A 12,690-nucleotide genomic window follows, 5' to 3' on the forward strand; every position below is an offset into this window, starting at 1 on the left:
TCCAAAAGTGATTCCATGCACCCGCCAAACCCCCTGTTTATGAATGAAAAGCGATTTACACACGACTCAACTGCTGACGTTCGAACATATCCGGAACAAGTGCTTCACTGACGAATTTTGTTCGAATCACAACGCTATAAATGCTTCACCCACGTACTACAAATACAAATAACCGCCAAGAGAAACTAAACACCTAACTTAACCTATCCTATGCCTATATATACACAATATGCTATTATAATATTAATTAATACTTGAAAAAATTCCCGTTTTGAGTGAACAGTATGTTAAAATTTATGAATGCGTCTGTGGGGTTGACCGCTGGATGTAATGGACTTGAGTCGAAGACGGGTTGACTATTCCCTATTTAATGCAACTGGCACGATTGACTGTCCTGTATCCACTACCTCCATGCCCGAGGGAGGAGATACACTCTTGATTCGCCTGTATGGTCGCTTGCTTGCCCAGAAATCACAGTATATTGGTTGTCAGTCATATCTTCTCAATTTTATAATCAATTCATGCCTCATGTTATCCAAGCTTGCTTTACATAATCGTACTTGAGTTTTGTATATCCAGCGATTCCCCTACACCCAATGTATATACTTTGATCTAGAGACTTTAGCTAGGGCATGGAGGAGGAGAGTAGAGTTATGTGAAGAGTGTCATTCACATAAGTAATTATCAAAAAAGAAGGCACCAAACCGGGAAGGTTACGAAGCACCATCAAATGTTCGGGATAATCAGAGGGCGCTAATGTCATTCCAAGGATGTCATTCAAGAACTCAAGAACCAAGGATGTCATTCAAGAACTCAAGAACTCAAGAACCAAGTATGTCATACAAGAACTCACCCCCTTCAGAAAGGGCCCTGCCGAGTCGACTACGTTACCGGGTAATATGTAGATAATGACAGCAAGGCTGAAAGTAACCCAACCGTTCTTTTCCCATATACGCCAGTTGGATTATTGGGTAACAAATCTATGGAAGTTGTGCGCGAGTGCAGGAAGCACTTCTAAATAGCCGATTTTGGCAATCATTGGAATATCAAGGTTTATGTATCCAAGAAACTAATTATTTGCGTTTACTGAATTTAACATGTTGAAAATTATGGATTTATGTAACCAAAGGATTGGGAGAGATTGGTTAATTTAATGTAGTTCTGTGTGTGGAACAGTGGGGGGGGGGGGGATCCTGAAGAGATCAGAGCCGGGAGATGAAAATAAAGATGCCTGTAGCAATTGGTTTTTGTCCATTTAAAGGAACAGGATCAGTTAAATGGAAGAAAGCAAGGGATCCGAGTTCATCAAAGGATTGTCACGGTAAAATAATAATTGCATAAAATTACATTTATTCCGTCGTACATTCTTCAGACTGCAAATAATACATTCAATAATTTTCAAAGTAAAAAGAAACTTATATCAATATAAATTCAAAAGTTACATTAATTTTTAAGCTGTATAGTAGACCGGTTCCGTCTCTCCCTAAATAGTTTATGCATGGTAATACACAGCTTGATATTTAACGAGAAATATATGGACAAATGTTATTTTTCAGAGTCTGTGTGTTTCAACGTCTCCAGCACGACCCGGATGTAGTCCCGAAACTTGACAATGACGTAGTTTCCTTCCCATAAATCACCTTCCATAGATTCATCACTTTCCGACGCCTCCCCACCTGAGAGTACCGGGTCACCATCTACCGGTACCGGATGGTCCGGTTGCCCAATCTTGTATCCGAACAAGTTTGGTGCTATTTTATCCAACACATCAGTGTTCTTATAATATATACTATCATAAATACGCTCTGCCTCCTCCTTGGCCACATTGGGAAGACGCTTCAAGGTTTCTCCGAGTCTGCGATTGTATTCGGACAAAAGCTTTCCAAACTGCTCTTCGCTAATGTCCTTCCCAATCAGTTCCCTGCGGATGAAGGCCTCCGTCTCTTCGTGGAGAATAATTTCTTCGTATTTGTGGCAAGCCAGCAGCATCTCTTCATCCTCCTCTGTCGTCACTGTAGAGTTTGGTGAGAGTGTTGAGGAGAGACTGCTCTCCGTTACATTTGGGGTATACGAGAGCAGAGTCATATTTGGACCCGATGCTGAGGGTGGAGCCGGAGCCGTGGATGGAGCCGAAGCCGTGGGTGGAACCGGGGCCGTGGGTGGAGCCGTGGGTGGAGCCGCGGATGGAGCCGGGGCCGTGGGTGGAGCAGGAGACGTGGGTGGAGCAGGAGACGTGGGTGGAGCAGGAGACGTGGGTGGAGCAGGAGCCGTGGCCGTGGGTGGAGCAGGAGCCGTGGCCGTGGGTGGAGCAGGAGCCGGGGCCGTGGGAGGAGCCGGAGCCGGGGCCGTGGGAGGAGCCGGAGCCGGGGCCGTGGGAGGAGCCGGAGCCGAGGCCGTGGTTGGGACCGTGGCCGGAGCAGGAGCCGGGGGTGGAGCCGAGGCCGTGGGTGGAGCAGGAGCCGTGGGTGGAGCAGGAGCCGTGGGTGGAGCCCAAACTGAATAATTGGCAGAATCTGAACGTCCTCCCGCACTGAGCGTCTCAACTGAGAGGGTCGAAGTGCTATTTGAAGTCGAATCAAAATCCAATATCAAAATAGAGGCGACTGTATTAGAAGCCTCCCTCTCGCTCGTCAATATACTTAATGTTTTGTCTTGAATTATGTCTCTTGTCTCCGTTACAGACCATTCAGTAACCGAAGTCAACTGTTCATTTATCAGATAACTCTGATTTCCAACATAATGTGGCCGGGCACCAATTTTTTCTGCTGTAAGTAAACCAGCTTCTGTAGTGGTGGTGGTAAGATGGTCAGTAACTACTGAAGAGGGAAGGGGAGAACCAGCTACTGTAACGGTGGAAAGATTGCCAGTCAGCCCTGTAGTGGTTGGTAACCGAGTGATGGAGTCTGAGAAATCCAGCGGCAGACTGTCATTTTGATCGCCTTCACCTTCTCTTCGCGACCTTCTGCGTCCCAGATATAACTTGCACATCAGCTCATGATTCTTAGTCCCCAAGATCTTGGCGTCGCTCTGTTCCTCCATCTTGTGTGCCTTATAAATTCCATCGGTGGCCTGTGTGACACTATCCTCAAATACTGTTGAAATAATGTTACTGAAAGACGCATTATGCTTCAGTTTACTCTGTAGAGTCCGTAGATAACTAGAGCTCCTGGTCTGGTTAGCGGAGGGGTTGGCGAGGGACAGCACTACATCACTAACATTGGACCACACGTTCAGGAAACTCTTGGAGAGTGTGTCGACCGGAAGGAACTCTCTCTGACTGGCACACAGCCCGCCTCGGAAGAAGACGTTGAAGTAGGCGTGGAAGATTATGCGAGCTGCGAAGCTGTCCACCTTTCCCAGACACTCGGCAAAACGGACGTCACACTCGCAGTGGGTTCTGGAAAGATCAATTACCACATTAGTATTGGCAAAGACGAGACCAAAGCTGCGAAAACGATTGACACGAATGCTTAAGGTACTTTAAGCATGCAGGCGATGAGTCAACGTGGCTAAAGTAAGTTGACTAGACCACACTAGAAGGTGAAGGGACGACGACGATTCTCTACTTGAGAATGATCCAGGACGGACCGAAACGTAGTCGTCCCTTCACCTTCTACTTTAAGCATATTTACATCTACCGTCTGAATTCGTACAGGCAGCTTTGATTTTCTTACAGGATTCTTTACACACAAGTGAAATTCAGTAACTACAATACAGGCACTCGTGAAGTTCAACTTATTATAAAAAATCTAAGTCAGGATGTCTTTTACAGCATTGATGACATTGTATACAATAGTTGGAACAACAACAACAAACAGCTTACAAGAATTTCGGAGACGTGTTGCTGACTCCTCTGTACGAGCTCAGGGGATTGACCTGGATGGGACAGAGGTCATGCAGGCGACAGCAGGCATCAAGGCTCCGCAGGACGCCCAGCTCAGTGAGGTCCTGAGCTATCTGGTTCTGACCACACCATAACGTACCTGTGATGGATACCAGTAATGAGTATAATAATAAAGGTTGTCTATCGCTTGCTCATTCTCACTTGGCCTTATTGAAAACTTACGCACGTACAATCTAGTACAAATTATAGAATACAAATGTAAAGTATGTCACAATTACATGTTCAAGCCACAACTGTGTGGTGTATTTGTACACACTTTCAACACACGGGACAGCCGGGGACACCAGCACGTGATACACCCTAGAATTGTTTGCGACAAAAAAATGTTAGCGAGTAGACTTGACACGCGCTCCCAATTTCATCACAATTGGTGGAAGGTTGAATCAGTCTACAGGTAGGTTCAGGGCCCCATCACCTTCCCCAGGGCCAATGGCAACTAATCTCAATCACCCCCATCACCCCCACCCATTCTTGTTCCTCCAGCCAAGCCGGAACTCTACCGGAATGCAACCCGGCAATTCTAAAACAGTTGATATATAACTTATGGAAGCCTCTCTTACTGCCTCATAACATTTAACTCCAGCTCGAGAAATTGGTAATTAAAAGTAATCAAGAAAAAATGAAAATTAACCAATTAAAGAAGGGAGTCTCGCAGTATAAAACTTATTATCACAATTTTATGCATGAACATTTGCATGACAACACGCAACATGAACATCTACTGACCAGGCGCTATTCCCTGGACCAGTGTCATGATTGACCAGTCAACCCTGTGGGTGGCGTTCTCTGTGGCGAAGCAGGTCTCTATGACGTCCAGAAACTCTGAGATGGAGTCGATCACCTGCACCAGACTAGCCAGATGTTCCCACTTCGCCATCTGCTCCTCTTGAAGCTCCGGAGTCCTGTATTTGAGCCGGATAGATGCGTGTATAGATGCAGTTATATGTTTATATACAGAGGGTTAGTGGCGGTAAAAGAATAAATTGTTTTTATGTCAAGCGTTAAAAGGGCTTGACAAGGGAAAGAACATGGCAATTCTGACTGTCTGGACCGGAGTGAAAGTTACCATTCATGCGTCGGAAGGAAGAATAATTCAGTCTGGCGATATGATTTTAATCTTAGATCTCAACACTATTGTGAGCAATAAGGCGAGTTGCTTATTTACATGTAAATATGTATAATGACCAATATATTTTTCAAGAGGGATATTGTTATACAGACGATAGCTGATAAAAAATGGGGGTTCAACATTGCACAAATACTGACCAGACCACACACTAGAAAGTGAAGGGACGTCGTCGTCTCGGTCCGTCCTGGACCATTCTTAAGTCGATTCGACTTGAGAATGGTCCAGGACGGACCTAAACGTCGTAATCCCTTCACTTTCTAGTGTGTGGCCTGGTCAACATACTTCAGCCACGTTGTGACTCATCGCCTGCATCGCAACAATATTTTCAGACTGTCTTGACCCCATACGTTGAACATCCATGGGCCACATGCCTATGCTGGATGAAACTTAAAATAGGGGATGAATAAAGCAATAAAAGTGTCAACTCAACTCACGGTAGTCGCTTACTGAAGGTGCAGCCGATGGGGACACCCTGCATCGTGGTTTCTCTGAGAATCATGAGCTGTTCACAGTGAATCAACGTCACTATTATAGGTCCAGGGTCACTCTGGCTGTCACTGGCCTTCCATCCTCCAACGTAGCCATCCCCTACGTACCTGCAAGACCCCCTTATGTGTACACATGAGCAACTTGGGGTACGAGGAGACGTGTCCTGATGGGCGAGGAAGGGAAGGCAGGTTCTCTAGTTATACAAGGCAAGGTGATAAGGAGCAGTCTTCAAATTGGAGGCAAGATGCGTTCCCTAAAATTAAAATTGGGACCGCAATCTGGTCAAGGTTAAGCCGTACTGTGGGGGGGGGGGAGGGAGGTCGAGTCATATTGTGGGGAGACCGTGGGGGGGAGGTCGAGCCGTACTGTGGGAAAGACCGTGGGGGGTGGAGGGGGGAGGAGGTCGAGCCGTACTGTGGGAAGACCGGGGGGGGGTAGGTCGAGCCGTACTGTGGGAAGACCGTGGGGGGAGAGGTCGAGCCGTACTGTGGGAAAGACCGTGGGGGGGGGGGGGAGGTCGAGCCGTACTGTGGGAAGACCGCGGGGGGGGGGTCGAGACGTACTGTGGTGAAGACCGCGGGGGGGAGGGGGTCGAGCCGTACTGTGGGGAAGACCGCGGGGGGGGGGGGGTCGAGCCGTACTGTGGGGAAGACCGCGGGGGGGTCGAGCCGTACTGTGGGAAGACCGCGGGGGGGGGGGTCGAGCCGTACTGTGGGAAGACCGCGGGGGGGGGGGTCGAGCCGTACTGTGGGAAGACCGCGGGGGGGGGGGTCGAGCCGTACTGTGGGGAAGACCGCGGGGGGGGGGTCGAGCCGTACTGTGGGGAAGACCGCGGGGGGGTGGTCGAGCCGTACTGTGGGAAGACCGTGTGGGGGGGGAGGTCGAGCCGTACTGTGGGGAGACCGCGGGGGGGGGGGTCGAGCCGTACTGTGGGAAGACCGCGGGGGGGGGGGTCGAGCCGTACTGTGGGAAGACTGCGGGGGGGGGGTCGAGCCGTACTGTGGGAAGACCGTGGGGGGCGGGGAGGGGGTCGAACCGTACTGCGGGAAGACCGTGGGGGGAGGGGGAGGTCGAGCCGTACTGTGGGAAGACCGTGGGGGGCGGGGAGGGGTCGAGCCGTACTGCGGGAAGACCGTGGGGGGGAGGTTGAGCCATACTGTGGGGAGACCGCGGGGTGGGGGGGGTCGAGCCGTACTGTGGGAAGACTGTGGGGGGGTGGGGAGGTCGAGCCGTACTGTGGGAAGGTCAGGGGGGGGGAGGTCGAGCCGTACTGTGGGAAGGTCAGGGGGTGGGGGTGTGGGCGGTGGTGCCGCGTACTGAGGCCGACCAGACTGTGGGCGCCTAATGAAAGAGTAATAATATTACTCCATTAAAAATTTCTACCGAACTAAATCCTACAATCTATCTTCACCTTAGACACTAGGAACGCTAAACCACATTAAGACACCACTAGACCTCGCCTTCATAGCTCTACCTCCAAGGATCATTAATTTTAAGAAAACACAAAGCCCCACAGCACGGAGCTGGACCCACCTGCGAAGACGACCACCGAGTTCTCCATCTGCTGTGACCTGCTGGAGGTGAAGCCGCTTCTGGTCCTCACCCCCTCCTTCCACAGACGTCTCCTTCTCCTCTTGAGACAACAATCCCCGTGCTATCTCTCTCGGGTCCTCTTCGGGAAAGCCTGGAGCACCTTGGTCTCCTTTTAGAGCATTTTCTCCCCGTATTTCTAGGTGCAGGGCAGCCACAAGGGGCAGGAGAAAGCACCGGTGTACAACCAACATGGCGTTAGGTACTGGCGGAAACCGTGATGGCTTCTGTTAAAATCTAAACGGATCTGACACCCCGAGGCGTACGCTAGAACATGCGTTAGTTAATACCTCGAACTGGCAACGTTTATCATTGTAGTTTATAATCAGCGCACCAGAGGGCAGTTGGTGCTGCGTCGGGTAATGGTTTGTGTGAGTGTCGTCGGGGTTCAAAATATTTGCATGCTTGTCAAGAAAATTCAGACAGAAAGTGGCCATTTGGTTACAGGTAAGACATAGTTTAATGAAAGACCTGACGCAAAGGACGCAACTGAAGCAAGCGTCCAACATGCTTGCTAACGTTAGCTGAACAACGATATTAGGACAAAAAACAAAATCGCTCTACTGCATCAGTCGCACATCGCAAAGGAAAAAAAATTGCAACTTGCAATTAAGTAGCTCGCAGGCGCCAGTGATCTCTGCATCATTACACATGCAAAGCGACACACATTAATTAGCGAGCGATAAGAAATCTTGCACCAATCACCAGCTGAACAAAAGGGACTCGCTTTGTTGCTTTTTATAAATGTGCAATATTTTAAGTTTATCTGCACGAATGGGAGTGTTAATGTTAGGAATGCGAAGTATCTTTCACATATCTTATTTTTTTTATTTCATGCGTTGCAGGAAAAGACTTAAGGAATAAATTTTAACAGTAGAATACATCGTGACTTTACCACCAGGGAGCAAGTCTGGGAGGCTGGTGACAGTCTCGCAGACTTGATATAAGGCTACTCTTGTATGTATATGTTCCTAGGATACTCTAGTGTATATGTGTTCCAAGTCTCCTCGATAGAGCGAACTTGAAACATGTATAAATTAGAGGGTCCCAGACGAAACGCAAATTCCAGGTTTGAGAAATAATTTGTTTGTATTCTCCAACGATGTAGAAGTCAGGCTACTCTGCCAGTACTTTATAAAGCACAGACACACACATATATATATAATTTACGTCTCTGCAACAAAGTTCCTTCCCTCGAGAACTACCAACCAGACAAGAAGATCCACAAGCGACACCTAAACAGACACTTCGTAGGAACAAACAAAGTCTTGACGCTCGTTTCAACCTAAATACGAATACTTATGAAACTTGTTTTTCGGCCACACGTTGGCGACCAAAACCAGTCTTCCTGTGTATGGGGACTCGTGTATGGGGACTCGTGTGAGTTTATTGCTTCTACGAGAGTGTTGTGGTTCTTGTGTGTATTGACTTCAGTGTGAGTATATTGACATCCTTGAGAGCGTGTTGGCTCTCACGTAAGTGTGTGATGAAGGTGTTCAGATGTAGGGCAGCAGAGTAGGTCCTTCATTAACCTCTTACTTGAAGCGTTAATTGTAAGTTGTAAAGTTAGATGTTGTCAACGATAAGGGAGGGGAGGAGGATGATTGCTACGGCCTTCCCTCAAGGAGCTCTCAAGTGCTTGCTGCAGTACGGTCGGCTTCCTTCACTCAAGTGCTTGCTACAGTACGGTTGGCTTTCTTCACTCAAGTGCTTGCTGGAGTACGGTCGGCTTCCTTCACTCAAGTGCTTGCTACAGTACGGTCGGCTTTCGTCACTCAAGTACTTGCTGGAGTACGGTCGGCTTCCTTCACTCAAGTGCTTGCTGGAGTACGGTCGACTTCCTTCACTCAAGTGCTTGCTACAGTACGATCAACTTCCTTCACTCAAGTGCTTGCTACAATACGTTTCCTTCATACAACTCAAGTGCTTAATCCAGTCTGATCACTTTTAGTGTCAATATATACAGATATAACCAAAGCAGAACAAGCAGTTGATTACACCCACATAATTATAGCCAACGTCTTGCACGACCTTTCAGTACGTTCCTGCGGAGATCTTCTGCAGCTTTGGTCACCTTGACGACCGACAGTCACAGCATCACTCTCACTACTAGCAAGATTATTCTCCAATCTTGCATTCTCTTGTGACTTCCTCGTGTCGTCTTCAACAACATCTCCCAAGCTTTTCCAAGCAATCAGATCACCGTTATCTTGAGATCTTCTTGAGATGATTTCGGGGCTTAGTGTCCCCGCGGCCCGGTCCTCGACCAGGCCTCCACTTCCAGGAAGCAGCCCGTGACAGCTGACTAACTCCCAGGTACCTATTTACTGCCAGGTAACAATTATGCGTGAATTATGCCTTTAAACATTTGTTTAATTACGATAGTGATAATAGGGAGAGTAATAAATGGGGGCTATCCTAACCAAAACTTTGCAGGCGAGGAAATGGTCTGGGGGTATGGAACGGTCATAGGTTTGTCGCGGTATTCCTAACTTAAAATGCTTTAAGAAATATTAGGATTCAACCCTAGCCCCACATGCGATTTTGATGGTCTGAAATGAAATCGGGAATGCCATGTCCGTAGGCTTTATCTCGTACACGCCCGTGATGAACTGAATTCACTCTAGTTACAATGAGGAAAATAGTGAGTTGAGAAGAAGATTAATGGTGAAAATTGTTCTGTAAATTAGCATGAATACTCTAGAAAGACATAAAGAGATATATTGATACAGGAGGAGAGATAGAGAGAGATAAAGATAGAGAGGGAGATACAGAGAGAGAAAAAGAGAGCGAGACAGATAGACTGAGGCAAGGCCGGATGCCCTCTAGTATTATATAAATAAGTCATAATATTATAATTATTATTAGAATAATTATAAACTAAACAGTAAATATTAAACTGTAGTATTAAAGATGATAATAATAGCAACAGTTACAGTACTAGTTTACAGTAAACTAATTTTTAGCCAAGTTTTGGTTTACAATAGTTATAAAGACCCAATAGTGCACGCATAAATGGTAGCTTTCTTAAGAACATCAACATTATAACTTCTTCAAGAACACGAACCGTCTGAAGAACAGCAAAATTACCTTCTTTAAGAACCCCCCCAAACGAGCTCAAATGCCACTACAATCTTTAGTGTAATCAAATCTTGCAATATCTTCTAAAAACATGTGTCCTGTGATGTTAATGATTGTTAAAGATAACTTAAATATAAAATTCAAATTGTTATATACCAGTTATGTATATGTCTTTTTATAATAAAAACTATTATCATAAAAGTTAAGTCTTTTATACAATTTGGTTAAGTTCATCTAGGCAATACAATACTTTATATTAAATTTTAAATGATTACATGAGCAGAAGCTCATTACTAATAAATACAAAAATGGGTTTCCTCACATTTAAAAACACTTCCACAGCAACACAAAGGAACACGCCCGCACGCAACACGTGGAACTTGTGAGGTAATCTGAAATAATTATAGAGCACGAGTTAGTTCAGGAATTCTGTGCCACGACTAACGATCACTAGATGACTTTTGAGCTCCGAGGCACAGATGCAGGTGCCCAAAAGGTCCAGACGATCCTCTAGCAATACTGTCAATAGATGTTTCGTGAGCTCGCTGGCAACGTGGATGCTCAATAAAAGTCTCAAGTGCTCTTTGGCGATCAATAGAGCTCCCAGGAGCTCTATGTCGCCCAAAAGTCAGTAGACGATTAAGGAAACCTATGATACCTTTTAGTAATCAGACGCAGGCTAATGTAGTCTACCTGTGTCCTCTTTGAGTAGTAGCAAAAGATTCAAGAAATCAATGACCTTCCGCGTCTCTAACCCATGTAATTATCCTTCTAATGATAAGGGATTTTATACCCTTTCCCTACAACTCACTAAATGCTCACTAGGGGGTCTCTGGTACAAGTAACTATTCACCCTTAACCCAGCAACCCCCTAATATAGATTAGAGGTTTCTGGTACACGTACTCTTCCCTGGTCACAGGAAGGTCTCTTTGATCATCCATTTGTCTTTTGCTCCAATACTGTTGTCTAGTTTTATCAAAATTTGTACGTACATCTTTGGCTTTAGGAACAAAATGATGTTCAACAAAGATCTCTAAGTTATCAGAGCTTATTGTAGAGTAATGGGAAATGTATTGCAATAGAAGGCTACCCATAGGATGGGTATGGGGTCGTTTACCTCCTACAGGATGGGTATGGGGGACCCACTGCCACCCACTGGATGGGTATGAGTGACCCACTACCACCCACTGGATGGGTATGAGTGACCCACTACCACCCACAGGATGGGTATGAGGTGACCCACTACCACCCACAGGATGAGTATTAGGGACCCACTACCACCCACAGGATGGGTATGAGTGACCCACTACCACCTTCAGGATGGGTATGAGTGACCCACTACCACCCACAGGATGGGTATAAGGGACCCACTACCACCCACAGGATGGGTATGAGGTGACCCACTACCACCCACAGGATGGGTATGAGGTGACCCACTACCACCCACAGGATGGGTATAAGGGACCCACTACCACCCACAGGATGGGTAGTCTGTCAGTCTCGTATATTCACTAGTATCAAATACGAACCTGTGGTTTTTTGGGGTAAAATTAAGTATTATTACTTATGTCTTTGTGTTATAATTATCATTATTGACACTAAATGGGAGTTTTACATACAAAAGTTAAAGTTACTTTACCTGAATTTACCTGAGGGGCCACAATCTCTGGAGACGTCGACGGGGACAGGATGCTTGCAGCTTGTCAATGGCCATCTCATTATTCCTGACAATTTTTTTTTAGATGGATTGTATATTGGAGTCTTGTTATAGCATAGACAGGGTTTTTTTCGGTCTACCAAATAATCTAGTTTTCTGTAAAAGTAAGTTTAAAGAAAATGCAGTTTTCTTTAGGGGCGGCTTTGATTAAACGTCTGAGTGGAGGAAGGGACAGGGTGTGGAGGAAGAGGCAGGGTATGGAGCCAAGCTTGTCCCAGATCCCAGAGAATTTTTGGGGAGGGGGTGTGAAGGGCCTGAAAGTGTCCCTGTCATATCCAAATATGAAGCTATGTGGACTGTCAACTCTCACCATTTAACTCTAAACCGCATTGCACTTTGGTATTCAATTTACACTAGTGACTCCCTGCTCCTTGCCCATTCATACCAAACAGGAGTGTTTTTGTTTACAGTCTCTTCCTCTGAGTATTTTCCATGTCGTGGTCATATTTCCTTGTTTTTTTCCCGGTGACGTTATGTTTAATTCCTTTACTTTTCCACACAAATTATTGCTCAGAGCTCTGGGACTAATCTATTAAAGAGGATTTATCCAGCTCTGTTTGGTTTTTAACGATATAAATACTCTACACTAGCGCTGCCTATTCCAAAATTCCTCTGACGTATGTGGGATACAACGTCAATCATATGTGCTATATAAAGTCCGTCATATGTGGCATTCACGGTCGTAAGGTTATACACAGTCATGTGTAGAATACTCGGTCAGTCATATGTAGAATACACGATCTTGAGGTGATAATCTTTCCATAAACATCCCATAATAC

The 12,690-nt window shown here is 46.2% G+C and overlaps 1 protein-coding gene across 1 annotated transcript; it reads right to left on the reverse strand.

Moving 5' to 3' along the window:
- Positions 1 to 1,333: 1,333 nt before the first annotated feature.
- On the reverse strand, positions 1,334 to 7,335 carry LOC123770811 (uncharacterized). Its single transcript, XM_045762973.2, has 5 exons — positions 7,056 to 7,335; positions 5,468 to 5,629; positions 4,631 to 4,806; positions 3,824 to 3,983; positions 1,334 to 3,397 (listed from the first exon to the last, which is right to left on the reverse strand). The coding sequence occupies exons 1-5, from the start codon at positions 7,304 to 7,306 to the stop codon at positions 1,546 to 1,548; spliced, it is 2,601 nt and encodes an 866-aa protein (XP_045618929.2). The 5' UTR covers positions 7,307 to 7,335; the 3' UTR covers positions 1,334 to 1,545.
- Between the last annotated feature and the right edge of the window lie 5,355 nt (positions 7,336 to 12,690).

This window comes from Procambarus clarkii, chromosome 56 (genome assembly GCF_040958095.1).
Source record: "Procambarus clarkii isolate CNS0578487 chromosome 56, FALCON_Pclarkii_2.0, whole genome shotgun sequence".
Lineage (NCBI taxonomy): Eukaryota > Metazoa > Arthropoda > Malacostraca > Decapoda > Cambaridae > Procambarus > Procambarus clarkii.

Bases quoted from the DNA above. Each gene is read 5' to 3' on its own strand.
- LOC123770811 (XM_045762973.2), bottom strand. From the start codon at position 7,306: ATGTTGGTTGTACACCGGTGCTTTCTCCTGCCCCTTGTGGCTGCCCTG. The intron at 5,630-7,055 runs GTGGGTCCAGCT...GGGGTCTTGCAG, and splicing joins CTCGGTGGTCGTCTTCGCAG to GTACGTAGGGGATGGCTACG. The intron at 3,398-3,823 runs GTAAGCTGTTTG...TGATCTTTCCAG, and splicing joins AACACGTCTCCGAAATTCTT to AACCCACTGCGAGTGTGACG.